The sequence below is a fragment of the Gavia stellata genome, chromosome 36, assembly GCF_030936135.1.
Source record: "Gavia stellata isolate bGavSte3 chromosome 36, bGavSte3.hap2, whole genome shotgun sequence".
In the NCBI taxonomy this organism is placed as follows: Eukaryota; Metazoa; Chordata; class Aves; order Gaviiformes; family Gaviidae; genus Gavia; species Gavia stellata.
Window position 1 is genome coordinate 433791 of NC_082629.1, and position 25877 is coordinate 459667.

Genomic DNA, 25877 nt, shown 5'->3' on the forward strand with positions numbered 1-25877 from the left:
TGAAAACCACTCCTTCTTTTTTTTTTTTTTTTTTTTTTGCCAATAATGGAGCAAAATCCTTCCCCCACCACCTTTTTAACAGAGTCCAGAATTCAGATATATCTTGCTGGTGTCGAAGTTTTGCTGGTGCTTTGGATGCGCTGGGAGCAGCGGGGGGAGCGGGGGGAAGGCAGCAGCCCCCTGCGCCCTGTCAGGGCCTTTTGAGCCCATCCTTAACACCCAAACCTCCTCTTTTGGGGTTCAACCTCGTGAAAGAAGAATGTCGTCAGGCTCTTGGCATTTAGGACAGGCTCTGAGTGTTAAACTGAAATCGGTGTTACTAATTGCCATGGAGGGTAAAGAGCCGTACCTGAGGTGGAGGCACAGTCCCGCTCCTGGGTGAAAATCCAGGTTATTCCATCCAGGCGGATAAAGATCCTGCAAAAAGCAAACCGGCCCATCCCACCCACGACCGCACAGGTTTTGGGGGAAAACACAGCGATTTCAGCCTCTCTCTGCCAAGGTGGAGTCATGCAGCGCTTTATTTCCCTAAGCATTCCTTCTCCTTTAAAATTCAGCCCAGCAAATACTTTTTGGAGCAGGCTGGGATCTCTCCATTTACCAAAAATGTTTTTCGAAGAGAAACATCGGGTTTAGGTTGGTTTTGGGTTGTTTTTTTTTTTTTCCGTTTTCTTGCTTCTTTGCTTATTGCATACATATTTTCCCTAGCTAATGCCTAATAAATCCCAGGTTTTCCACAGAGAGTTACACTTCTCCCATCACGATGTCGCTGGGAAATGGAGAGCGCGTCGCTTTTTCACACCCAGTGTGAACGCGTGGGCATCGGTGGTGCCTATTCACCATTTATATTTATTTCCTATACGCTAAACCTCCGTTGGGCAAACACAGTTCAGTTTCTACCTCTGGAAATGAAACTCCTCAGTGTTTTGCTTGTGAAAATGCGAAGAAACTTGGCAAAGGGTTCTTCCCTCTCAATCCTCCCGGCCGCTGCGAGGAATGAAATATTTGGACATTAAGTGGACCAAGAAGTAAATAGTTTGGGTGGGAGAAGGGGAGAGACACACAGCCCTCCTATAACTGCTTCTGGATAATATTTGGCAAAAGAAAAGAAGGTTTCTTACATTGGCCTGGTGTTAGTCTCCGTCCTTCCAGAGGCATCTTGAGTTAATTCGGTACCGGAGATGGGGGAGAAAATAACCCCGGATCGCTGCAATCCCACCGCCAAAAAAAAAAAAAAGAAAACAAAACCTAGAACCAACAAAACCCACACCACCTCTGTGTTTTAGAGCACCGACGAAGAAAGAAAGAAAGAAAATGACATTTAGGGCGGCAAAAAAATCAAGCCTCGTCCATGCGCAAAGGGCTGGGAAGCACCTGAGCCTCCCCGGCTCCTCTCCTCTTTCTCTCCCCCAGAATATGAAGGCAAAAATGATGAGAAGCGATAATTACGCTCCCAGCTCCCACTTCGTTGACACCAGCCGGACCAAATGGCCCCCTTTTCCTTTGTCAGTGCTTCAGGCGACCTCCTGTTTTACCTTGGAATTGAACTTGGACTTCCGACCAGACAGGGGCCCTAAATTGAGGCAGATATTTTATTTGTCTGGCTCTGAAGCGCTGAGCCAAGGAAGCACCTATTGCACCGGGCCAGCCCTGGAAATCATATCAATAATTGCCCAGAGCTGGGACATTCCGCCGTGGCTGGAGGGGGGGGAAGAAAAAAAGCCCTTATTTGCCTCAAAATGTGGTGGAGGGTTGGGAGGGGGAAAAGGGGCTGCGGGGTTTTGGGAGCCCCCCAACAAGCTGCCACGTCCCGCGTTGTCACCCCTGGGGTGACGGGTCAGATGGGTGGGACCAAGAGGTATTTATCCCTTTCCTCTGCTCCTTCGCGACTTTAGCATGGGGGGGGCAGTTTGGGGGGGAAAAAAAGGATAAATCAGGGTAATAAAGCCACGGGGTTGGAGCCTGCGAGGTTTGGCTTTGCCAACCCACCCCTGGCCCTGCCTTGGGGCGAAGGGGAGGGATTTTTTTATATATATATAGATTTTTTTTTCTCTTTTCTGGATGGCAAAACGCGGGAAGCCAAAGCGAAACGCACAAAGAATATCCTCAAGATGTAGCAACCAAGTTGGGGGGGTACTGGGCTGGCAGCTAAAAAAAAAATACCCCAAGAAAAAGGATGAAGGGGGGAAAAAAGAAAAAAAGAGCCTCAGGGTGGATCCACTCGAGACAGGTTGCAGGAATCTGACAGGTTAGGAAGGAGAAAAGCCGGATCGTCCTCGGGTCAGGCTCAATTCCCCGCTGGCACCGGCCGGGAGGGTCTGATCCAGGGCGGGGGGGGGCAACCTGAGAGTGGGTCTCCGTCTCTCTAAAAGCATTTAAATTTAAGATTAGGTAAGGGTTTATCTGATTTTGTTGTTGTTGTTGTTATTCCCTGTATAAACGTCTCCAGTGCGAGAGGGGGGTGAAGAACTGGTGATAATCCCAACGGCCGGGACAAATGCAAGTCCGATGTAAAACTCCGTATTTATTGTTCTTTTTCCCTTTTTTCGGGTGTTTTTTTTAACCCCTTTTTGGGTGCAATGCGTCAGGGCAGAGAAGACGGTATTTAATCTTCTTTTCCTGGGCTATTTCGGGCATTGCTTTTGCAGGAATGCTGCTAAGGCTTGGGCACAGCCTCCAGCCTCCCTGGTTGTATGAATTCAGCGATGAGCTGAAACAGGGATGTCAGGATTTATTTTTCTCTCGGAAAAAAAAAAAGAAAGAAAAAAAAAAAAAGACACGCGAAGTTCGGGAAAAGAAGTCGGCTTTGGCTTTTATTTATCCAAAGCACATTTTGAACAAAAGCCTGGGAAAGCTTTCCTTGGATTCCTCTGCAAGAATATGAGATTTAGCGGAATAATTTCTTCACTAAATTGGTACTCCCGGTGGGAAAATTGTATGTTGATCTCCGATTTTCTCATTACCGCGGGCGCTAATTTCCCTGAGGGCTCAAAAGCTAAAATTCCCCTCCTTTATTTCCCCCCATCCCAAAAAAAACAGGACAATGGAAAAGCCACTTTTTTTCCCAGCTCTAGGTAGGGATTTTTCGGGTGCGGGCGCATCGCGGCTCAAGAGGCACTGACAGCGGCTGGAGCCGCATTTTCCTTCAATAAAACTCATACCTTGGGCATTTTCCTCTGGACGGGAGATTGCCCGGAGGTGGGAAGAACCAGAAATGAGTTTTTTTCCTCCAGCAAACGGTGCGTGGAGGGATTTCTAAATCCTTCAGACAACAAGGGGGGGGGGGGGGGGGAACAAAGGGGAAAAAAGAAGGAAAATGAAAAAAAAAAGGGAAGAAAAACGCCCGTGTGCCGCAGATTTGCGGTGGGTTCTTTTCATCTATCCCGTAACCGAAATAAAGGCTGAAATAAAGGCTGAAATAAAGGATCTCCCTTTTTTCTTTATTCTCACCCGGCCCCTATTTTTTCTTTTCTCCAGGATACGTGGGTAATAAAAAGGGATTTTATCATCAAATTCCGCAGCTGATGAATTTTCTTTTGGGTGGGATTGCCCTGGCCTGGCTCCCTTGGATGTGCACCTCTGTATTCTCAGGGCAACAGTTGCCTTCCCACTTTTGGGGCAGAAAGCCCGCTTTTGGAGAGTTTGCCTTGAACATCTCCAAGTCCAATTAGCTTTTTAACAAACGTAAGACATTGGAAACCTCAAGTTCTCCGGCTGCGAGCGCGCATTCACCTGCAAAACTGTGTTCGGCCCTAAATCTCCGGGGTTTATTTTTTTAAAGGGGAGCGTGGCAATAGAGAAAATGGCTAATTTCAAGGAGAGAGGGTAGAAAACCGCCTTAAAACCCAGTAGCTAAAGTGTTGGAGATAAGGTCATGAGAAACAACTCGCAGTTTTGGAAAGCAGAACAGAGCTGGACACCACAAGGATATATATAAAAATTATTACTATTATTATTATTATTATTATTATTATTATTATTATTATTATTATTATTATTATTATTATTATTATTGCTTTTTTCTCCTGGACTCGGAGGTTAATCTGTTTCTCTCTTCCTTTCCAGCGGGAATAGAAATAGAGAAAGAAATACTGACTTTCTCCCAGTGAGCAGGAAAAAGGGAAGGGGAAGCAGGCAAAGCCATACTTGTCCTCAGAAGGAGAAAATTCAGCTTCTTTCTTCTCGGAGCCCGCTGGCAGGCAGAGAGGGAACCGCTCCCCGCAGAAATCTCCGGAGAAAACCCTTTCCGGAGCATTCTGCAAGCCCGAGGAGGAGAAGGGGGGATTTCTCAGTCAATATGATTTTATATTGGTTAATTTTCCCTCTTATTTCCCTAATTTAAAAAAAAAATAATACTGAGCATGTGGGGGACGGTGTGTGAGCGAGGCGGGCTCCTCCAGCCTTTGGCTATAAATGCGCAAGCAGAGGAATATTATACTTTAAAAAGAGCTTGGGGACCAAAAAAAAAATGCTATAACCCCCCCCAGCTAAGGAACGGGTCTCACATCTGCTCTTCTTTCCCGTTGCTCCTTCCCCGCCTCCTGTTTCTGTTTGTGGGTGCCACCCTCCCAAGCGGTCCCACACCGCGGTGGGTGTAAGCACCCTGCGCTGGCCCGGCCCCAGCCGGAGCCCGCAGAAGCGGGGGCTGGAAGGGGTAAAAAAATGGGGAAAAAACAAAAAAAAGGAGCACTTTGGAACCGAAATCCTCAGTTTGGGAGCTGGGGGGGGGGGCACATCGACCCTCCTCCGCCCCTCCCAGCCGCGGACCCTTCCCCAGGACACTGCCGCGCTCAGTGGGATTTTTCGCTGCTGTTACCTCTAGAAAAAGACCTTTTTCTCTTGGTTTTGTCTCTTTTTTTCGCTCTTTTTTCTCTTTTTTCTCCTCTTTTTCTCTTGGTTTTTTATCTTTGTCTCTTGTTTTTTCTCTGTTTCTCTTGGTTTTTTCTCTTTTTCTCCTGGTTTCTCTCTTTTTCTCTTGGTTTCTTTTCTTTTTTTTCTTGTTCTCTTGGTCTTTCTCTTTTCTCTTGTTCTTTCCTCTCTCTTGTTCTCTTGGTTTTTCTCTTTTTCTCTTGTTTTTTCTCTTTTTCTCTTTGTTTTCTTCTCTTTCTCTCTTGTTCTTTTCTCTTTTTCTCTTGGTTTTTCTCTTTTTCTCTTGGTTTTTCTCTTTTTCTCTTGGTTTTTCTCTTTTTCTCTTGTTTTTTTTTTTCTCTTTTCTCTTGGTTTTTGTTTTATTTTTCTCTTGTTTACTCTTTTTCTCTTGTTTTTTTCTCTTGTTTTTTTTTCTCTTTTTCTCTTGTTCTTTCCTCTTTTTCTCCCGTTTTCTCCTCTTTTCCCCCTCTTTCCCTCCCTCCCCTCCTTTCCGGGGTGCCGAATTTCAAGACCCCCCGTTCCGTTACCCCGCTATTTCCTGGGGATAGGGAGCAGCGCTGCCCTTTCCCCCCCCCCTCCCCCCCCCCCCGCCCCTCCAGCCCGGTTTCCCGGTGTTCGGAATTTCTCCTGCTCTCCGCCTTCCCGGGGGCTCCCAGCCCGGCTCCCGAGCGCCCCGACACCGAGCCCCTGCCCGCCGCCCGCTCCGCTCCGCTCCGCTCCGCGCACCCCCGGCCCGCCCCTACCACCCCTCACCATAAATCTTTCCGTTTTTAACATTTAATCCCCCTCCCGCGCCGCGCAGAAAGGACATATGCTGCAAAATGTTAACTACTTCATAAAAATTAAAGGCGCAAAAAAAAAAAAATAATTCGAGGGCTGCGGGGGGGGGGGAGGGGGTTTGCTCGCCCCCCCGACGTGGCGGACCCCCCGCTTTCATTTGCCCGGCGGTTCTGGCTCCGCTCCCTCCGTCACCCCCCCCCGGGTCTGGGGGGTTATGCGTCTCCTGCGCGATTTCGGGGGGGACTCGCAGCACTTCGTGGAATTGAAAGGGCGCGGGCACGGCCTTTATTGGGTTTATTTTTCTTTTCTTTTCTTCACTTTGTTTTATTTTACTTCATTTTTTGTGGGGGGTTTATTATTTTGGGTTTTTTTGTTTTGTTTTGTTTATTTTGTTTGATTTCATTTCTTTTCTTTTTCATTCCCTTTTATTCTATTTCATTCCATTTTATTCCATTTTATTTCATTTCATTCCATTTAATTCCATTTTATTTTACTTTATCCCACTTTATTCATTTCATTTCCTTCCATTTTATTCCATTTTATTTTATTCCGTTTTATTTTATTCCATTTTATTCCAATTAATTTTATTTTATTCCATCTTACTCCATTTCATTCCATCCTTTTCCATTCCACTTCATTCCATTTCCTTTCTTCTCTTCTCTTCCCGTGTTTAGTCTTTTGATCCCACCCCCCCCCCCGCCCACCGCAACCTTTCCCCATTCCACTTGTAGCCCTGGGAAGGGCCCCCCGAGGCCGCAGCCCCCCACAAAGCCCCCCCGGCGCTCGGGGGGGCCCTCTGCGGCTCTTTCGCCTTGAACTTGGACTTCGACGGCTCTTCGGGGCCCCGACCCCCCCCCGACAGCTCGGAGGGGTGTGGGGGGGGGTGAGGACTCGCCTGCGCCTTTTTCGGGGCCCCCCTTTGCGGGGTGGGCTCTCCCCGCCTCCAGGATTTGGGGCGATTTCTGCTTTTTTCCAGCTTTTTGGGGTTTTTTTGCTGTGGGGAAGAGTTGGAAGAGGATGAGTCGGGAGGCGACGCGCCCCGGGAGGGGGTGTTACCCCCAAAACCAGCAGCACCGGGGGGGGGGGGGGGCGTTAGGATTCAAGGGGTCACAGGCAGCGTGGAGGGGTGTCCTGCGTGGGTACGCACCCCACGGGGGGAGACAGGGACAGGCGGGGACCATCTGGAGGTTCCCTCGGAGGGCTCCACCCCCCACGGCACCCCCCAGGGAAATGGGGGGGGGCAGACGCAGCGCAGGCGGAACTCACCTCCCTTCTCACAGGCTAAAGCACTACATTCCTAAAAAATCATGATTTTTTTTTTTCCACTTTTCCCTCTATTTCTATTTCTTGGGGTGCTGGGAAACTTTGAGCCTCCTCCCTCCCTTCATTTCTCCTCCCCCCGGGGGTTCCCCGAGGGTTGCGAGGCCCCCCCCGTGCCCCCCCCTCCATCCCCATCCCTCCCAGCCAGCAACCTGCCATTTTTCTCTTTTTTTCCCCCAATTCCGTGGCAGCCCGGCCGCGATTTATGAACTAATTCAGGTTTATACAAAGCCTCACAAATCAACCTGGACCAACAGACCCCCCCCCGTGCCCCCCCTCGCTTTGAGCCTACCCCGCATCGCGGCTGAAATATTTATCACCGATCTGTTAAACACCAATCCCCCCCCAACGTGTGCTGAGTGGGGGAAAATCAAATTATTTCGGGGTCTGGAAGGAAAATTGGGGGGGGGGGAGTTTGGGCAGAGTTTTTGCTGTTTTTTTTTTAATTTTTTCGAGGGGGGGGAAGCACCTTGCGAAGGAAAAAATAGTCAAGAGGTTCCACGCGCAAAAAAAAAAAGGGGGAGGGGGGGCTTTTTGGCCGCCCCCTCGAAGCATCGTGGGGTGGTTGACCGCCGTTTCCCCTTGAAATATCGCGGGTGGGTGGTTATCCTCGTGTGCCCCCCCCGTATCGCTTAGAGCACCCTCCCCCCACGCCAAGACACGGGGGGGGGGGGGATCCTTCAAGGGAAAGCATCTGTGCCCCCGTGTCCCCCCCCCCGCGATGTTCCGGGGTGTGCGTGGGGACACGGGGGGGGGGGGGGCGCTTCTTCCCACCGCAGCCGACACGCGTGGGCCCCCCCCACGCGCCGCCACGCGTGGCTCTTTGTGCCTCCCCCCCCCCTCGACGGGGCGGGTGGGGGGGTGGTGCCCCCGACCAATGAGCGTGGCGGCGGGGTCACGTGAGCGGGGACACGTCGGGGCGGGGGGGGGCGGGGGGGCGTGGCCGCGGCGGATTTCTTAATGGAGCGGCGGCGGCGCGGCGGCGGCGCATGCGCGCGCGGCGCCGATATGTTGGGGGGGTCGCGGGGCGGCGGGGCGCGGCGCGGAGCTTCCCCCGACGGCGGCGGCGGCCGAGGAGGAGGAGGAGGAGGAGGAGGAGGAGGAGGAGGAAGAGGCGGCGGCGGCGGCGGCTGCGGCGGCGGCGGGAGCAGCGCGGCATGACATGACGGCACCGCTCGGCCTCCCCCCGCGCTGGCCCGACGGCCTCGCCTGCCGCTGCGAGGACGCCCCGCGGGAGAAGAACCGCATGGAGGGGCTGGGGCACTGCCGGGAGATGATGCCCCACGCGGGACTGGCCGTGCCCACCGCCCCACCGCCCCCACCGCCGCCGCAGGGAGCCGCGTACGCCGAGCTGGCGGCCGCCGAGCCCCCCCGGCAGTGCCCGTCGGGGGCGGCTTCCAGCGCGGCGCTGGGCTATGGTTACCCCTTCGGCGGGGGCTACTACGGCTGCAGGTTGTCCCACTCCCACGGAGTCAACTTGCAGCAGAAACCCTGCGCCTTCCACCCCGGGGAGAAGTACCCCGAGGCCGGCGGGCCCCTGCCCGGCGAGGAGCTGCCGTCGAGGGCCAAAGAATTCGCCTTTTATCCGGTTTTCCCAGCTCCTACCAGGCGGTCCCTGGCTATTTGGACGTGTCGGTGGTACCGGGGCTCGGTGGTCACCCGGAACCGAGACACGACGCTTTGCTTCCCATGGAAGGTTACCAACACTGGGCTCTTTCTAATGGCTGGGACGGGCAAGTGTACTGCTCCAAAGAGCAATCGCAGTCTGCACACCTCTGGAAATCACCTTTCCCAGGTAGGCTGCTCCGGGAAGCGGCGGGCTCGCCGGCTTCCCAACCGCCAGCTCCCACCGGCGGTCTGGAAGTGCGTGTGTGCGGATGAGTGTGCCCGTAGATACACGCATACATACACAGATCGGTACGCGTATGCCTGTATATGTAATTAAAGGGAAAGAAGAATGGCTCTGGAATGCCTCCTGTGCAAGGCAATGTGTATGAACATGTATGGGAAAGAAGGTGAAGCAATCATTTCTGAATCAAAATACACGCCGTGAGCTTGCTTGGAAAGTAACTTTGCCGTTTAATTCTTCCTTTCTTCTCTCCTCCCTCTTATTGCCTCACCTAAAGAGCGTCTCTCGCTGCCTTTCTCTTCGTTTCCCCCTCCGCTTGCCGCTTCTCTAGGCGCAGAAAGCTTCAAAAGGAACTAAAAATTAAAAAAAAACCCCTTCTCTAGTGGTTCAGTCGAATGAGAAGTGTCGGGGGCCGGGAGAGTAAATCATATCACAATTACACACAATTATAGCAATAGGTGTCAAGTGACAAATGAATCTGTTCGGAGGGGAAGGAGGGAGGCAGAGGGGTGGGGGGGGACCGGCGGGGCTTCTCCTCCCGGTCGGGCGGGCGTCCCACCCGGCTGACAGCCCGCCGCAGCCGGGAAGGCGATCCCCCTCCTTGGAGCATCTTTTAGCCCCGCAAACCCCTCGCTCCCTTCCCCGCCCGGTCCCACCGGGCCCGGCCGGCTCCGCGCCCCGACGGCAGCGGGGGGAGGACGGTGATGGTGGGTGCTGCCTCCCGCTGCCTCTCCCCAGCTCCTTCCAGCCCCCCAGTCCCAGCGTTGGGTGGGGAAGGACGTGGGGGGGGGGGGGAAATAACACAATAAAAGGTGGGGGGAACCCTACAGCGTCTTGGATGGAGAGAAGGGACGGGTCGTGTTAGTCCTTGGGGGGGGGACACATCGGTTTGTGTATTTTCCTTCTCCGGGACAAAGAGCGGTGGAGGAATGGGCTTTCCGGGAGCTTTTGGGTTTTTGGTTTTTTTTTTTTTTTTTTGGGGGGGGGGGGGGCGCGACACATTTGGCGATGCATTGTTGGCTGCGTGATGGGTGCGTGGGGTTTTTTTTTGGGGTGTCCTTCCATTCAAGCTGTATTTGGGGGAGCTGCCGGCCCCACCGCTCCTCTCCCCATCGCCCGCCGCTCTGGTGAACCCCCCTGAAAGAGATTCCTGCCCCCCGCCCCTGACCTTTGCGGCACCCCCCAATTTCCTCCCCCCCCCCCAAAGAGCCGATCGCCCCCGAAGCTCCCCCAGGGGCTCCCCAATTAACTCCTGTCAGCCATAATTGGGGCTGCGCTGACTGCCGAGGAGAGCTCGCCTCCATCTTCCCGCTCCAGCCGGCTGGGTCACACCTTTGCGGCGAGCAGCCTCCCCGCCCAGGTCACCCCCCCACCCTGGCAGGGCGCTGGGGCTGCCCGAAAGCTTGGGGGGGAGCTTTGTCCCCCCCCGGTACCGTCAGAGGGTGAAGGTGCTCCCCGCCTCCCTGCTGAGCCCATTCCCCATAGCCCCTTTGCAAAGCACAGAGCATCTCCCCCTCCTCCCCCCCCCCGCAAAAGCCACTGGAGGGGGGGGGCTGGGGTTATTCGTGCTGGGTTTGCCCCCCCCCCAGCCCCCCGAGGGGCTTCCTGGGCTGCACGAAGCCGGCGGGAGGGGTTGGGGTGCCGGGGATGCACTTGTCTCTGCACCGGGGTCGGTGTTCGGGGGTGCGCATCTGCGGGGATCCCCGAGGAGGTTTGCCCTGGGGGGGGGGGCGGGGGGAAAGGAAGAAGGAACTGGGGGAGAAGCTCTAGGTGTTGTCCGAAATCTGTCCGTTTGGAGGGTCCCTTTGATCACCCGCGTACATCAGTCTGCGGGCGGACTTGAGGCTCCGTGTTTTATCAGCGTGGACGGTGTCGCCAAGAAAAACAGGCTTTCACGGCGTGAATGATGAATATTATGTCATTACTACTATTATTACGGTGTTCTCCCCCTCGCTGGATGCATTCTCTGCCCGCCTTGCCTCTTTCTCCCTCTCTTTCTCCCCCTTTCTCTTCGCTCGCATTCCTCCCCTCTTTACCCTCCTTTTTTCTCCCCCTTTTCTTTCTCTCCCCGACGTGCAGAAATCCCCACCCCACGCCCCAGGGTGCAGTAACCCCCCCTCTTCCCCTCTGCCTTACGTGTTTGTGGGGTTTTTTGTTGCCTTTTTTTTTTTTTTTTTTAATCCAGACGTGGTCCCCTTACAACCCGAAGTCAGCAGCTATCGGAGGGGACGAAAAAAAAGGGTCCCTTACACCAAAATCCAGCTGAAGGAGTTGGAAAAGGAGTACGCGGCCAGCAAATTCATCACCAAAGAGAAGAGGAGGAGGATTTCGGCCACCACCAACCTGTCCGAGCGCCAAGTGACTATCTGGTTCCAGAACCGGAGGGTCAAGGAGAAGAAGGTGGTGAGCAAATCCAAGACAGCGCATCTCCACGCCACCTGACAGAGGATGACTCCGGAGGAGGAAGGGCGAGGAAGAAGGAAGCAAGAAGCGTAAATATTTATCTGGTAGTTTGTGTGATAACATCCTCGGGACTCTGCTGATTCCAAGTCATTATTTAAAAATAATAATAATAATAATAATAATAATATCGACGTTCACGAATGCACACGCGCATCCCCCCCCCCAAACCACTGAGCGCATCTTTGACCTCCCCCTCTGCCCGTGCAACCCCCGGGTTCGCCCTGAGAAACCCATCGCTAAGGTTAAACCCTGTATATTTTTAAAAGAAAAGAATAATAAGCTAAGAGTGTAGTTACCTTAAAGGAGAGACGAACTCGGAATGTCGCCCTGTAACGCTGTATAGTCCGACCCCCTCGCCAGTCGTTCCTATCCCGGGCCATTTCACCCACCGATGTATAAATGTATGGAGAACCTATGGCAAAGTTGCATCAGCTTCGTGTTTTCTCGGCGCTAGGGACCGAAAATAAGAAATAAGGCTGCTATTGTGGGGAGCAAACCCTTGCTTAAATATCCCGAGCACTGATTTGAGGTCCCAGACGGAAGCGAGTTGCTGTACGAGACTATTTTGGGTATGTTCTCATGAGGGTTTCTATATCTCTGCCATAAAACTGGAATGCCTGTTCTCCGCTGAGAAGACGGAAAATGCACAATATTGTCTTTGGGGTTGGGTTCTTTTCCTCTCTAAACCGGCTAATTATCGACAGTGGTCCTTGGCTATGTAAAAGCATCATTTTTTTTTTTAATGTCTTGTATATGTATATAATATTGTGGTGTCCAGATGATATGTACCGACTGCAGATGACATTTCTTAAAAATAAATCTCTTTTTTTGTTGTTGTTTTGCCTGGAGGAGAGGCTCTTTGTGCACCTCTTTGTAGCCCTGTGCCTCTCCCCTCCCTCCCTCCGCTCCCCGCCACCGCGAGCGCGGCCCGGGCGGGACCCTCCGCAGGGAAGGGCTGGGGAAAAAGGGGGAGATCCGGCAAATTTGGGCAGAAAGCGCTGAAGAAGGGGCGAACTGAAAGCGGGCGAAGGATGCGAGGGGCAGCGGCGCGTCCCCGGGGAGGGCTGTTCCCGGGGGGAGCAAAAAGCGGAGAAAATCAATGGAGCCAGCTGAGTGCTTTTTTATTTTTTATTTTTTATTTTTCCCCCTTTTTTTTGTCCTTATTTCCCCCTGCCGCCGTTCCCCCGGCTGAAAACGCCGTGACTTCCCGCAGACGCTTCCAATCTCTTTCCATCTCCCTCCCGCAGGACGCGTTTCGCTAAACCAGTTTGACTCCAGCTCCGGCCCCAGATAAAAATCTCCCAATCTGCCCTCCCTCTCCCCCCCACCCCCCCGCCCCGAGCCGCGCTGCGGCCTTCCCGGCTCCGCGCCCGCGGAACTTACGCGGGCCCGAGCCGGCCGGGCAGCTGGGGAAGAAATACGAGAGAGGAAATTGTTTCCATAGGCGGATTACAATCTACCTTAATATCTGCTGGATTTAATCACCTCGTTAAATGATCAAAAGGGGAGGGGAAGGGGGGGGGGGCTTTTAAAGGGATGTCACCTAAAATAATGTTATTGCGGGTTACGTTTGCATTGAGTGTGCGCATATATTTATGGGAGGGGGCAGACAGCGCGGGCGCAAGCTGTGTAAAGCTGTATGGAAAAAAAAGATTAGCGCTGGTGCCCGCAGAAACGCCCGCGTAGGTGTTCAAGCCGATGCGCATAAGTGCGTATATATAACATAGACGCACATTTATGCAAAGGTATATAATGGCATGTGCATACAACCGTGTACGTCCGTTTCTTTTTACGGTCTGGGCGTCCCTGTATATGTATTTTGTATATATATATATGTTACATATATGTCTGCGGTGCTCGAGGGTGTGTGTGTGATTTATATAAGTCCAGGTATTAAGGCGATCTGTGTCTCTCTGCACATGGGTCTAGCACGTATAATATATGTATAACAACGTATCTATACTATATATATATATATATATATATATATATGCAAGTGCAGCCCTCTACATTGCTACATGAAATGGTGGGTAGATAATATGTACATTATAGATATACGTTTCTATATAGGTATGCGAGTGCAGCCCTCTACATTGCTTCGTGAAATGGTGGGTAGATAATATGTACGTTATAGATATACATTTCTATATAGGTATGCGAGTGCAGCCCTCTACATTGCTACATGAAATGGTGGGTAGGTAATATGTACATTATAGATATACGTTTCTATATAGGTATGCGAGTGCAGCCCTCTACATTGCTGCATGAAATGGTGGGTAGACAATATGTACATTATATATAAAAATGTATATATAGGTATGCAAGTGCAGCCCTTTACATTGCCTCATGAAATGGTGGGTAGATAATATGTACGTTATAGATATACATTTCTATACAGGTATGCGAGTGCAGCCCTCTACATTGCTATATGAAATGGTGGGTAGACAATATGTACGTTATAGATATACATTTCTATATAGGTATGCGAGTGCAGCCCTCTACATTGCTACATGAAATGGTGGGTAGACAATATGTACGTTATAGATATACATTTCTATACAGGTATGCGAGTGCAGCCCTCTACATTGCTACATGAAATGGTGGGTAGACAATATGTACGTTATAGATACACGTTTCTATATAGGTATGCGAGTGCAGCCCTCTACATTGCTACATGAAATGGTGGGTAGGTAATATGTACATTATAGATATACGTTTCTATATAGGTATGCGAGTGCAGCCCTCTACATTGCTGCATGAAATGGTGGGTAGACAATATGTACATTATATATAAAAATGTATATATAGGTATGCAAGTGCAGCCCTTTACATTGCCTCATGAAATGGTGGGTAGATAATATGTACGTTATAGATATACATTTCTATACAAGTATGCGAGTGCAGCCCTCTACATTGCTATATGAAATGGTGGGTAGACAATATGTACGTTATAGATATACATTTCTATATAGGTATGCGAGTGCAGCCCTCTACATTGCTACATGAAATGGTGGGTAGACAATATGTACGTTATAGATACACGTTTCTATATAGGTATGCGAGTGCAGCCCTCTACATTGCTACATGAAATGGTGGGTAGACAATATGTACATTATATATATATAAATGTATATATAGGTATGCAAGTGCAGCCCTTTACATTGCCTCATGAAATGGTGGGTAGACAATATGTACGTTATAGATATACATTTCTATACAGGTATGCGAGTGCAGCCCTCTACACTGTCATACGAAGCGGTGTGTAGGTCTCGTTTACGGTCTGTACCGGTGTCTTTAATACGGTACGTGTGTATGTATGGATGCACATATAGCTTCATAAATGCCTCTAAAAGACAGATGCATGGGGGGTGTACGTATAGCGTCCCTCCGCGGGTTCGCTGCGGTGGCAGTGTGCCCTATGGAGCCCATACCCCCACCAGAAATGCCGGGAATGCCCCGTATGGATTTGGATGCTTCCCGGAGGGATCCCAAAGCTGCGGAAAGGTGGGACGTGGCTTTGTCTCCCACCGGGAATGGGGCGACCCGGGGGCTGGCTCCTCTGTCCCAGCTCCCCATCCCTTGGGGGGGGGAGGAAAAAAGGGGGTCCCTGATTTCTCCCCCCAGTCCCTGATTTCCCCCAGTGCGCAGCTGCTGAGCGGAGAAACCCGGGGGTTGATCCGACGGGGTCTCCTGCATTAATTTTGGAGAACTTCGGTGTTTTGGAAGCAACGACAGAGCTTTAATTCTTTATTTTAATTTTTTTTTCCAAGCCGCTCAGCTAGGAAATACCGCAACACCTCGAGAAACCCATCGCGGCTGCTCTAGCGGGATTAAATCCTTGGTAAAACTGTCCCTAACGCACGAGAATATGTGTTTTGGGTGTAAAAACACCCCAAAGCTCTTCCTCTTAAAAACAAAAAAAGCTTGCTGGGTGCGCAGACACTGCAACGCCTGAGAGCAACTCCAGACAAGCCCAAATCCGACACCCCGACAGCGAGTGCGTTGTTCTTCCTCATCGTACCTGAATTTCACCGGTTCGGGGGGAAAAAAAAGGAAAAGAAGTTGATGAAACCCAGGTTGTTGGGCGAGGGTTATTGGAGGGAATGAGGGGGTATGGATAAATACTCTTTTTTTGTTGTTTACGGATGTGGGTAGTTGAGCCCAAGTTATTCACGGAGTTTCCAGTTCTGGAAGGTTTTGTCAATTGTGGTTTAATTCTGTTGGAGGGGGAGAGGGCTGTCTGTGCGTCGGTTTGTGTGTCGGCCGCTCTTTCAAATCGCGTGGGAGGAATTAGAAGGGGGGAAAAATATTTAAAAAAAAAAAAAAGAGAGAGAGAGAGAGAAAAAACAAACGCAAAACCGGAGAAGAAACAAGAAATTCATTCATTGCACTTCGGGGCACCAAGGGTTTGATGGTCTTGGTTGGCAGATATTGGCGTGACCGTGAAACCAGACGATCTCCTGCCGTTGCCCACGTTTCCCACGATATTTTAAAATATCCTTATTTTCCTGCGCTGCCCGAGCCCTCCGCCCCCCCCCCCCCGGGGCTGTGCCACCGCCCGGGCGCCGGGCAGGGCCGCGGGTGCAGGCGGGCGATGCTGAGACGCCGCCTGAGATTTGGGGGGGATGCAGACAGCGGGTAAACACACCCCAGGGAAAGGGGACCCCCTTCCCGACGCGCTCAGGACCTTGGGGGTTCAGCCCCCCCGTAAAGTGGGGCTGAGCCTTCCCCCGCCGTCGGGGTTGGAGTCGGGGCGGGATGGAGGTGGGGAGAGGTCAGGATCGGGCCCTCGGGGGCAGAGAGGGAACTCGGGGGCTCCGGGCTCCCCTTCCCCTCTGCACGCACCCCCGGGCACTTTAGTCCTGGGGGTTTGGGTGGAAAAACCACGTTTTTGGGGCTGGTCGGAGAAAAATAATGCCGCCACTGAATTGCTGAGGTGGAGCCTTCCTGCCCCTCGCTCTGGGCGCTTTTTTCCAGAAAAAGGGCAAAATTGGATCTACCGCTCAAGTCACTTGGTCATCCTCTTCCAAGAGCTTCGGAGGAGGCGCTTGCCCGGAGGAGAAGACGTTAAAATAAAAATCGCGCGCACACAGGCGAAACGCGAGGAATAGCTCGTTATTTCCCCGCTGAAGTTCCGCGGGCGCGGAAGCCCAGCTCCCCCGGACGTGACCCCCAAGAGGAACACTCATCCAGTGAGTTTCTACCTTTTCCCACTTATTTCTTCCCCTCGCCGTTAGGAGACGGCGTTGGGAATCGCTCCCTCCTCTTCCTCTTGCTCATCGACGCTCCAGCGCCCTGCCCGCGGCTGGCGGGGTGTTAGGTCAGCAGGCCGTGACGTCACTCCTGTGTTACCCTTGACCGTGACTAGGCGTTGTTTGACCTTGACATCACGAGCTGCGGGGCTAATAAGCGGGGGGACCCCCACCCTCGATCTTCCCCTCAGCAGCCGGCCCCGCGCAGCTCCCGCGCCGCTCCGCAGGCGGGCAGGGGGTGACCCGCGGCCGAGGCGGGCGGGGGCTGAGGGCCGACAGAGCCCTGACAAGGGAGTTGCCCAAGTTCAGCCCTTTCTTGCCTTTCTGTCGAGGACTTTGAGTAACTTCCCCACCGCAGGCTTGATGGTAAAACCCCGGGCATGGGATTTCCCTCGCCCTTCTCCCCCCCCCCGCCATTTTCTTCTTTTTTCCTTGTCTCTTTTTTATCTTCTCTTTTTTCTCTTGTTCTTTTTGCTTTTTTCTTTTTCTTTTCTTTTTCTTTTCTTTTTATTTTCATTTTCATTTTCTTTTATTTTTATTTTGTTTTTTAATTTTTCTTTTATTTTCCTTTTATTTTTCTTTTTTGTTTATTTTTCTTTAATTTTTCTTTTATTTTCCTTTTATTTTTCTTTTGTTTTTCTTTACGTTTTCTTTTATTTTCCTTTAATTTTCCTTTTTTGTTTTTCTTTATTTTTTATTTTCCTTTTATTTTTCTTTATTTTTTCTTTTATTTTCCTTTTATTTTTTAATTTTTCTTTTCTTTTCCTTTTCTTTTCCTTTTATTTTTTTTAATTTTTATTTTCTTTTCCTTTTATTTTCTTTTTCTTTTCCTTTTGTTTTTCTTTAATTTTTCTTTTCTTTTCCTTTTCTTTTCCTTTTCTTTTCCTTTTCTTTTCCTTCTGTTTTCCTTTTGTTTTTCTTTAATTCCTCTTTCCTTTTCCTTTCCTTTTCCTTTTCTTTTCCTTTCTTTTTCCTTTCTTTTTTCCTTTTCTTTTTCCTTTTCTTTTTCCTTTTCCCTTTTTTTTTTTTTTTAGCTGGCTCACATATGCCTATATATTTTTTTCTCTAACACATCTTTTAAAGAATCACTTCCTAAGCTGGAGGGGGAATTCTGCTCTCGCAGCCCTGTGCTCAGTGCAGAGGTGAGTATAACTCTTGCCGGTTAACTTTCTACTCGTTACCGCCTTCAGAGCAGCCGATTTTTCTCTTGTTAGCAGCACAAGAGCCTTCCAAAGCCTTTGCCAAGAAATTATTCCTCCAGGCGCTGCGGGCCAGCACGGGGGGTGCAGGCACATCCCGCAGACTCCCGCAGCTCTGCCGCTCCCTCGGAAGCGCCCTGCCCGCCTGGCTCAGCACATTTTGGGAAACCCTCCTCCTGAGGGGTATTTAAGGGTTATATCCAGCAAAATGTCGCTTCTCCCGTCGCCTCGGCTTCGGGGGGGAGCTGCTGCCTGGCAGGGAGCTCAGCGGGTCCAGCCCGCAGCGGGACCAGCCCCGGCTTTAATCAACTCCCTTTCCCCCCCCGCACTTTCTCTTCCTTGACAAGGAACACTAAATAAGTGAGATCACGCTTCGCAGGCTCTCCAGTTGCGATTTGCTCACGAGTCGTGAATTCTAGACCATGAACTGGTTTGTTGTTACAGTTCTGGGGGGGGTTCAGCCTTCCAAGGGAATTACAGTACGAAACGCCAACTCCTCACCCAGACCAGAGCCGGCGGACAAAGCGAACTTCCCCGAAGTTGGGGACTGAACCTTTGCCTTAGAAAGGATGCCGGCATCAGTTTACATTAACCTAATAGGAGGAGAAGATCCTCTGCTGGCAAAGCTGGGGAAAAAATATCACGATATTCCAGGCGTTTAACTATTCCCTGCACCGCGGCTGGGACCTGCCTCGGTTAGAACTGGAAGCTGCCCCAGATGATTTGTATGTTGGATGAGCTGAAGTGTCGTAGACATTTTTATTCGCATCCATTTACCACTTTTCCATGTTAATTTTTTTTTTTTTTTTTTGCCCAGCTCCTACTATTCCATTTTCCTCCCCTCTTATATAGATCCATATAAGGCGTCTCGTACACTTATATATGGATAAGGTCCCTATAGGCGTTTTCCCCATCAGGAAAAGTAGCCGGGGCAGGTTTCAGTGATATATAGCTACCCCGAAATCAGAGTTCTGTGGGCTTTCCAAAGCCTGTCCATATTTTATTCCCCGTGTCATGTATCTATATATTTATTCCAAATACTTCCTTTTCCACCCTGGCAGCTAACTTCTTGTCGGAGTCACCGCAACTCCTCCCAGCTCCCCACCAATTTGGGGGGAAATTCGGTTGAGCAGAAAAGCTGAGCCATGAGCTATTGTTCCAACCTGCAGACGAGCAAGGACACCCTTTAACTTGCTTCCCCCCCCCACCCCCTTTTCCAGGCAGAAAGATGCAATATATATGTTGCCGGTTCTTTTTGCCCTATGAGGGTTAAATTTCATGGTCTTTTCTGGGAGAAAACTGGAAGCGGGGCTAAGTCCTTCCCGTCCGCAACGTAAATATTTGGCTGGGGCCATTTGGATTGATTTTTTTTGTTGTTGTTAATTTTTAGTTTGGATTTCTTGAAGAGACGAGGCTGGGGGGGTGAGGGGGGGAAAGAGCCTCCTGGAGTGGGAGCCTCCAGCCCAGCTCAGCTCCGCGGGCTGCGCAGGGGGAAGGTGAACCGCGGGAGGAGGGGAAGGGGAGACCGGTTTCCTCCCGCTTGGCAGAGAGGGGTTGCGCCGGGGCAAAAGGGGAAGGGGGGGAGCGCAGGGAGAACCCCCCCGAAAAGGGGAAAACAAGGGCAAAACAAGGAAAAGTCAACCCAAAACTTGGGGGGGGTGTTTTCCCCGTGCAGCGAGTGATGCTCATCCGAGACGGTCATTAGCATAAGATGTCGATGCCATTCCCTACACTAGACAGTGACCTTGAACTGAGGCGTTGCAATCTTCCTTTTCCAGCGCCTTTTTCTCTCCCTCTTTCTTTGCGGGGGGTTGCTTTTTTTCCCGGCTCCCATGGGCAGGGAGCTTCTCCCGGCTTCTTCCCAGCAGCATTTCCCCAAAGCCGCCGGTATAACTTGGGGCGGGGGGGGGAAATAAACCCTCCCTGAGGATTATTAAATATCAGCGCCCGAAAGGTCTCTCTACCTGAAAACTGGGATTCCTGCAAATGGGGGAAGGAGCAGAGGTTGGTTTTTTTGCTGGGCTGAGCAACTTTTTTTTTTTTCTTTTTTTTTTTAAGGGGGGGAGACGGCAGAAAAAAGGACGGGGGGTGCTGGAAGCGGCGTGAGGGAGGAATCGGGCCGTGGTCGGGGGGGTGCGCGGAGGAGGCAGCCGGAGCAGCAGTGCCGGTGCCCCAAGCAGAGCGCTCGGCTCAGCCTTTCGTTTTTAAGCACCGCTCAGCCCGAGCTGAGCCTTAGAAAAGCCCAAGCGCTCAACCTGAACATGGAAATGCGTTTTTAATGGGGAAGAAATTCCCGGGGAAACGCGGCGGCTTTGCTTAAGGGTCTTTAGGATTTATCTTTTTTTTTTTTTTTTCATCCCTTTCCTTGGACCTGCTGCCTGCTTGCAGCGCGGAGCGGGGGAGCCCTGTTCAAGGCCACCAAGAGCAGGGGGTTACGCTCCACGCTGTGCACGGCTTAATATATTTCTGAGCACGGCTGTAGCGTTCCCAGCTCTAAAAAAAAAAAAAAAAAAGAGGAATAAATAAGGGAACCGGGGGTGCTTTTCTCCCCCTCCTTTGCTGCGCTGCCCTTCCTGACATTATCCCTCCGCGCAGGACCCCAGCGCGCAGTTTGCTCGGCAGCTCAGCCCTGCAGCTGCCTCCCCAAACGTCTCTTTGGAGGTAAAGGTGAAATTTTATTAATGTTTTTTTTTGTTGTTTTCACCCTGAAAAAAAATAAATTGAATAAAGAGGAAAAGCCCCAACTACCCCGAGACTCCTCTGAAGCAAAAATGTACTTTCCCAGGGTCCGGAGGAGAACAAAGCCGTGCGGCAGCCGGGCACGTCTTCTATGGGGAATTTTGCAGAGAAAAAAAAGCAAGGTAGAGGAAGGGTTTTCTTGAAAAAACCCAGCAAACAAAGCCAATTCAGATGGCAACCTCCGGGGATCACGTGCTCATTTTTATATAAACTATTCCTCCCCACGCTTGCCCAGCGTTGCGAGCGCTTCTTCTGCAGCGGGAAGACACTCTTGGAGAAATCCTAGACCATCTAGACCAGAAAAAGCAAGCAGGTTTTTTCACTTGTACCTGCAGGGAGAAAAATTCCTTGGCAAGGTTTAAAAAAAAAAAAAAAAAAGAAGAAGGGCTAAACTTTCATTCTAGCAGCATATTTCGAGTAGTCGTATTTCTTCCTTCGCAGGCAGAGCGGGTAGGAAGGTATGCACGTATGCAAGGTATGTATGTAGCCTATGCAGGGATGTGCCAGGGAGAAAGAGGGATGGGAAGTATGGAAAATGGGGTTGCCACCTTCAGGAGCTGTCCATGGAAGACGCAAAAGCACGGAAAGGAGTTATTTTATTGGCACCTGATTTTTCTTGCGGGGCCGGGGGGGGGGTTAGCTGAGCCCCAGCGCTTTGCCAGATGAGGGAAAAAAATAAATGATTTGATGCTCGAGAAATATATGAACTCTTAGGGAAGGAGGTTGGTTGCTGGCTGGAGAGGCAGGAGTTGGGGAGGTGCGGCTGCACCCGCCCGGCGCAGCCTCCGCGGAGCGCCTCCGCCCCCGCGCAGCGCTTTTACCTCTACAGGAATATTTACGGTACTTTTGCAGAGTCAACCTGGCGAGGGGAGCGCTTGGGAGTTGCTTAAGGCAGAGAGGAATGCAAAGCCATGCAAAAATCCGGCAAGCGGGGTGGGCATTTTGGCTCCTCAAAAAAAAAAATTGTTAAAAAAAAAGGGGGGGGGGGGGGGAGAAGGAGGAAGAAAAAAAAAGAAAGGAAAAAAACACCCCCGAAAAAAAATCTAATCTAACATAAACCACCCTCAAATGCCTCTGCGTGTTCCCCGTTTCCATACAATGCACCTTTCCCAGTGTTGTTTCTTCCCCCAACGCATTTATTTCGCACTGAAAGAAGGCAATATTGATTTTTTTTTCTTTTTTTCATCCCTTGTATTCCTTTGCAGCAGCTCTTTTCAGTGTGACCAGGAGAAGACGGTGGGTGGGAGGGAAGAGGAGCTCTGTAGTGTTACGAGGGCAGAATAAATTGCTATAAGGTGGCGAGGAACCAGCTCCGTGTGTGCGTGTGTGTGTGTGCACCTCTGCTTCCAGGGTGGGGACCAAAGAAATGGGGGGCCAGGACTATAATTTGTACTCTTTCCCAGAAACGAAGCCCTACAAAAAAAAAAGAGATTTGAAGACTTATTCTATACGTGCCTGCGCCTCGGTGCATATGGAATATATACCGGGTAAATTCAGACTAGATATAGTCGTGTTCTTCTGGCTGCTTTATTCGACACAGCTCATTAATAAAAGCAAATGAGGATTGTTAAAAAAAAATCTTCCATCCCTTCTTGGGAGAGTGGCAAGAGCCTGGGAAGAGGCTGCATTTCCCCAGCCCACGACAAAGCCACCTAGTCCGCGAGGAGGGGCAAGAAGAGGATAATAATAATAGTTTAAAAAGAGTCGAAAAGGTCGCAAATAGCCCCCAACTCTCTCACCCCACCGCGCGTAAATATGAGCCTGTTGCGGGCACCATCATTCCTCTCCTTAAAAAGCCCGTAAACTTTATATGACACAATATCTAATAGTAATTTATTGGGGAGATATTGTAAATTGGAACTGTTTTAGTTAATAAAGGAGCTAATTAATGAGAACCAGCCTCGCTTCTGCAGGCGGTGGAGGGCCCGAAGGCTTGCCGGGGGAGGGGCGCGCAGCGGTTTTTGGGGCAACCCCCTCGCTGCCCATTCTTTTATGCTAAAGATGACATTTTAGGGCGCCGCGCGATGCTCAGGCCGGCGCTGGGAGCCCTTGCCTTTTTTTTTTTTTTAATAAAATGCTTTATGGGATTTTTTATGATTTTTTATGCTGGGGGAGGGGGGGAGAGGGGCGGGGGGGGGGGGAGAAAAGGCGTAAAAAGGCGGAACTTGCTGTTGTGTTTTGTCTCGGCTGCCAGGGGAGGGGAGGGCCCCCCCCTCCCGGCGCAATTTGGGGGCTCACGTGACCCCCCCGGACCAATGGGGCCGAGCCGTCGGTTTAACTATGTTTAATGTCAGATAGCAATAAAGTAGAAGCTTTCGGTCAGGCCCGCGGAAATGGGCGAGCACAACCTCCTTAATCCCGGCTTTGTGGGACCTCTGGTGAACATCCACACGGGAGACACCTTCTACTTCCCCAATTTCCGTGCCTCCGGAGGGCAGCTGCCCGGGTTGCCTTCCCTCTCCTACCCCCGACGGGATAACGTCTGCTCCCTGCCCTGGGCATCCTCGGAGCCCTGCAACGGGTACCCTCAACCCTACCTGGGCAGCCCCGTCTCCATTAACCCTTCCTTCGGCAGAGCCTGCGACCTCGCCCGGGTGGAGGAAAGCAAATGTTATTACCGGGAAACCTGCTCCGAAAGCAGCGGGCTCAAGAGGGAGGAGAGGGGCAGGGACAGTGCCTTGCTGCCCCTCGAATCCGGCCTCCCAATGGCATGGGGGGCAATTTCGGCAAATATGACTATCCGACCAGCGAGGCGGTGCCCCACGACCCTCCGTCCTGCCAGTCCTTGGAGTCAGACTCCAGCTCTTCCTTGCTCAATGAGGGGAATAAAGGCACGACCGGAGAAGCGGGGGGTTTGGTGTCCCCCCTGAACCAAGGCAGCACTTTAGGCACCGGTGGTAAGACCGGGGAAGGGGTGTGGGGGGGGTCGGGGTTGGATTTGGTGGTGGGGGGGGGGGGGCTGCTTGGAAACTTGCCGGCTTGGGGCTGCTCCGGGGTGTAATTGATGGGCTCGGCGGTGGGAAGCGGCGTGTCTATGTGTGCTGAGACCACTAGGGGTAGCACCGAAATCCCGAATGTTTTATTAGGTGGTGCTTCTTTTAAAAGAAAAGGCTATAAACATGTAAATATCCATAAAAAAAAAAAAAAAAAAAAAAAAAAAAAAAGAAGAAGAGAGAGAGAGGCAGAGAAAGGCAGCGGTTGCGCATCCCTGCCCGGCGCTTTTTGGGGACATGGCAGAGGTGTGTCTGCCCGGGGAAGGGGGGAGAAGGGGGGGATGCTTCAAGACAGAAAACAACCCCACCGTCGTTAAAGTTGGCATTGGGGTGGAGGGTTCTCCCCGTTAGCGGGGCCGGAGCCGCCGTGGAGCCGCTCCGGGGGGGTCCCGGGCGGTTCGCCCGCTCCCTGCCCGTCCTTTGCTCCCTGCCCCGGCTATAACGCTCCCCACCTTTCCCTTCCTCTGCCTCCTGCGCCCGCCCCGCGCATCCCCCGCGGCCCGGGGAGGCGGCTGGCAGCATCCCTCAGCACCCAGGGCCGGAGACCAGCGGGGGACCCTGGGGACAGCGGGGCCACCACAGAGCTGCAGGAAGGGGTGCTGGGGGTGCCCCTGTTTTTAAAGAGGAGGGGTTATTCTATTTTTTTTTTTTTTTTTCCTTGCCAAGTGCTCAACTCTCGCTCCCCCTTCGCCAGGTGCTCCTTGGTACCCGATGCACACACGGTCCCGGAAAAAACGAAAACCCTATTCCAAGCTGCAGCTGGCAGAGCTGGAAGGGGAGTTTATGGTCAATGAATTCATTACTCGCCAAAGAAGGAGGGAGCTCTCAGACCGATTAAATCTGAGCGACCAGCAGGTGAAGATCTGGTTCCAGAACCGGCGTATGAAAAAGAAAAGACTCCTCCTGAGAGAGCAAGCCCTTTCTTTCTTTTAAAGTTTTAAAAGCGTCCGTGTCGGGTATTAAAAACAAAAAAAAAAAAATCAAAATCCACAACAAAAAAAGCCCCACATAGACTCTCTAGCGTTCACCCGGGACTTTACCTGATCACTCTTAATCCCCCCACCCCTCCCTACCCAGAAATCAATGAATAAAGAAATAATATTAATAAATAACCAGTTTCCCTTAAAATATGAAACCCGACAGCCAGAAAAATAATAATAATAATAATAATGCATCTTCGACGGCGGGGGCACAGACGGCTTCCAGAGATGCTCGGCGGGCTGAAGGGGAGGTTCTGAGCGCGGCTTTCGCCGCTTTTCCTTTGCCAGCAGCACAGGTAGGATCCCGTGCAGCGCCGGGCACCGTCGGGGCCGTCGGGGGCCGCCGGTCCCGCTCCCCCCCCCGCCTCCACCCCCGCCCGGCCTCGGTTGGCGGCGAGCCCGGGGCTGAGGGTGATGAGGGTGAATCCGGACCCTCTCCTGGGCTGCCACGCAGGGTTTAGGGCTGCTTTGGGTTTTAGTGGGAAAGCGGGGGGGGGGAATAGCAAAAATAAAGGAATAGAGGGGGGAAAAAAATAGGGAAGGGGATGGGGTGCGTTGTCTTAAAGGACCGGCCCCGCATCCTTATGGAAGAGGCTCTTTTCCAGTGCACGGTGTGACGCAAGATGTGTTTTTCTCAGCCTAAATTGAGGGTTTGCGGCTAATCAGTGTCTCTAGGCTTAGTCGGGATCTCTGGAAGAGGCGCGAGACAAAGGCTGTGTATATATCCGGTGTATATGGTATATATCTATATAATATATGAGGTATGTGTATCACACGATGTCCCTATAGATATGAGGCTTTGATGCAGGCGGTGGTGTTGTCCTCAACGCCAGAATGCCACAAGGAGAAGGAAAACGCACCCCCCCCCCTCCCCGCCCCCCGCAAACCCTCCCAGGAAAGAAATCTGAATTTCCTTCCACCTAAACTGAGCCTTTGGGAGATGGTTTCTCCCCGAATGCACAGAGTTTCTCTGCACTACCCCAGAATTCTACCCTTCCTCTGAACAAAAATGACGTTTCTTTGCAACAGCTTGGAGCATGTGTGCTGTTTTGCTGTGTTTATTGGTGACAGCGTAGGGAAATGGGGAGAAAAATCCCCTTTTTTTTGTACCCTCCGGTGCTAACAGCCTGCTGGAGTCTGAGCCAGTCGCATCTCTCCTTCCCTGGGATAACTGGGATGAGGCGCGTTGTCGCTTGGGTGCTGTTTTCTCAATTAAAAAAAAAAAAAAAGGGAGATTATGGGGGTTTTAAGAGGAAATATCTCTCACTCACCCTATTTCTCCCTTCCCCAGCTGCCCATCATGTTAAAAACCTGCAGGTTTCTAAAAAAGTCCTGCTAGCTGCGAATGGAGACAGCCCCATCGTTAAGAGGAGGTTTCGGTCTTTGGGGGACCGGGGCGGGGAGGGTGTCCCTAAAACCCTGTCCGGCTTTTT

At 51.4% G+C, this 25877-nt stretch overlaps 2 protein-coding genes across 2 annotated transcripts; both read left to right on the plus strand.

The window, feature by feature from the left end:
• Positions 1 to 8131: 8131 nt before the first annotated feature.
• HOXC13 (homeobox C13) lies at positions 8132 to 11260 on the plus strand. The gene is given in 3 exon segments (XM_059832830.1): positions 8132 to 8555; positions 8558 to 8764; positions 11004 to 11260. Coding segments are annotated over 3 exon segments (888 nt in total).
• Positions 11261 to 22804: 11544 nt separating this feature from the next.
• On the plus strand, positions 22805 to 24397 carry HOXC12 (homeobox C12). The gene is given in 3 exon segments (XM_059832843.1): positions 22805 to 23191; positions 23194 to 23368; positions 24159 to 24397. Coding segments are annotated over 3 exon segments (801 nt in total).
• Positions 24398 to 25877: the final 1480 nt, after the last annotated feature.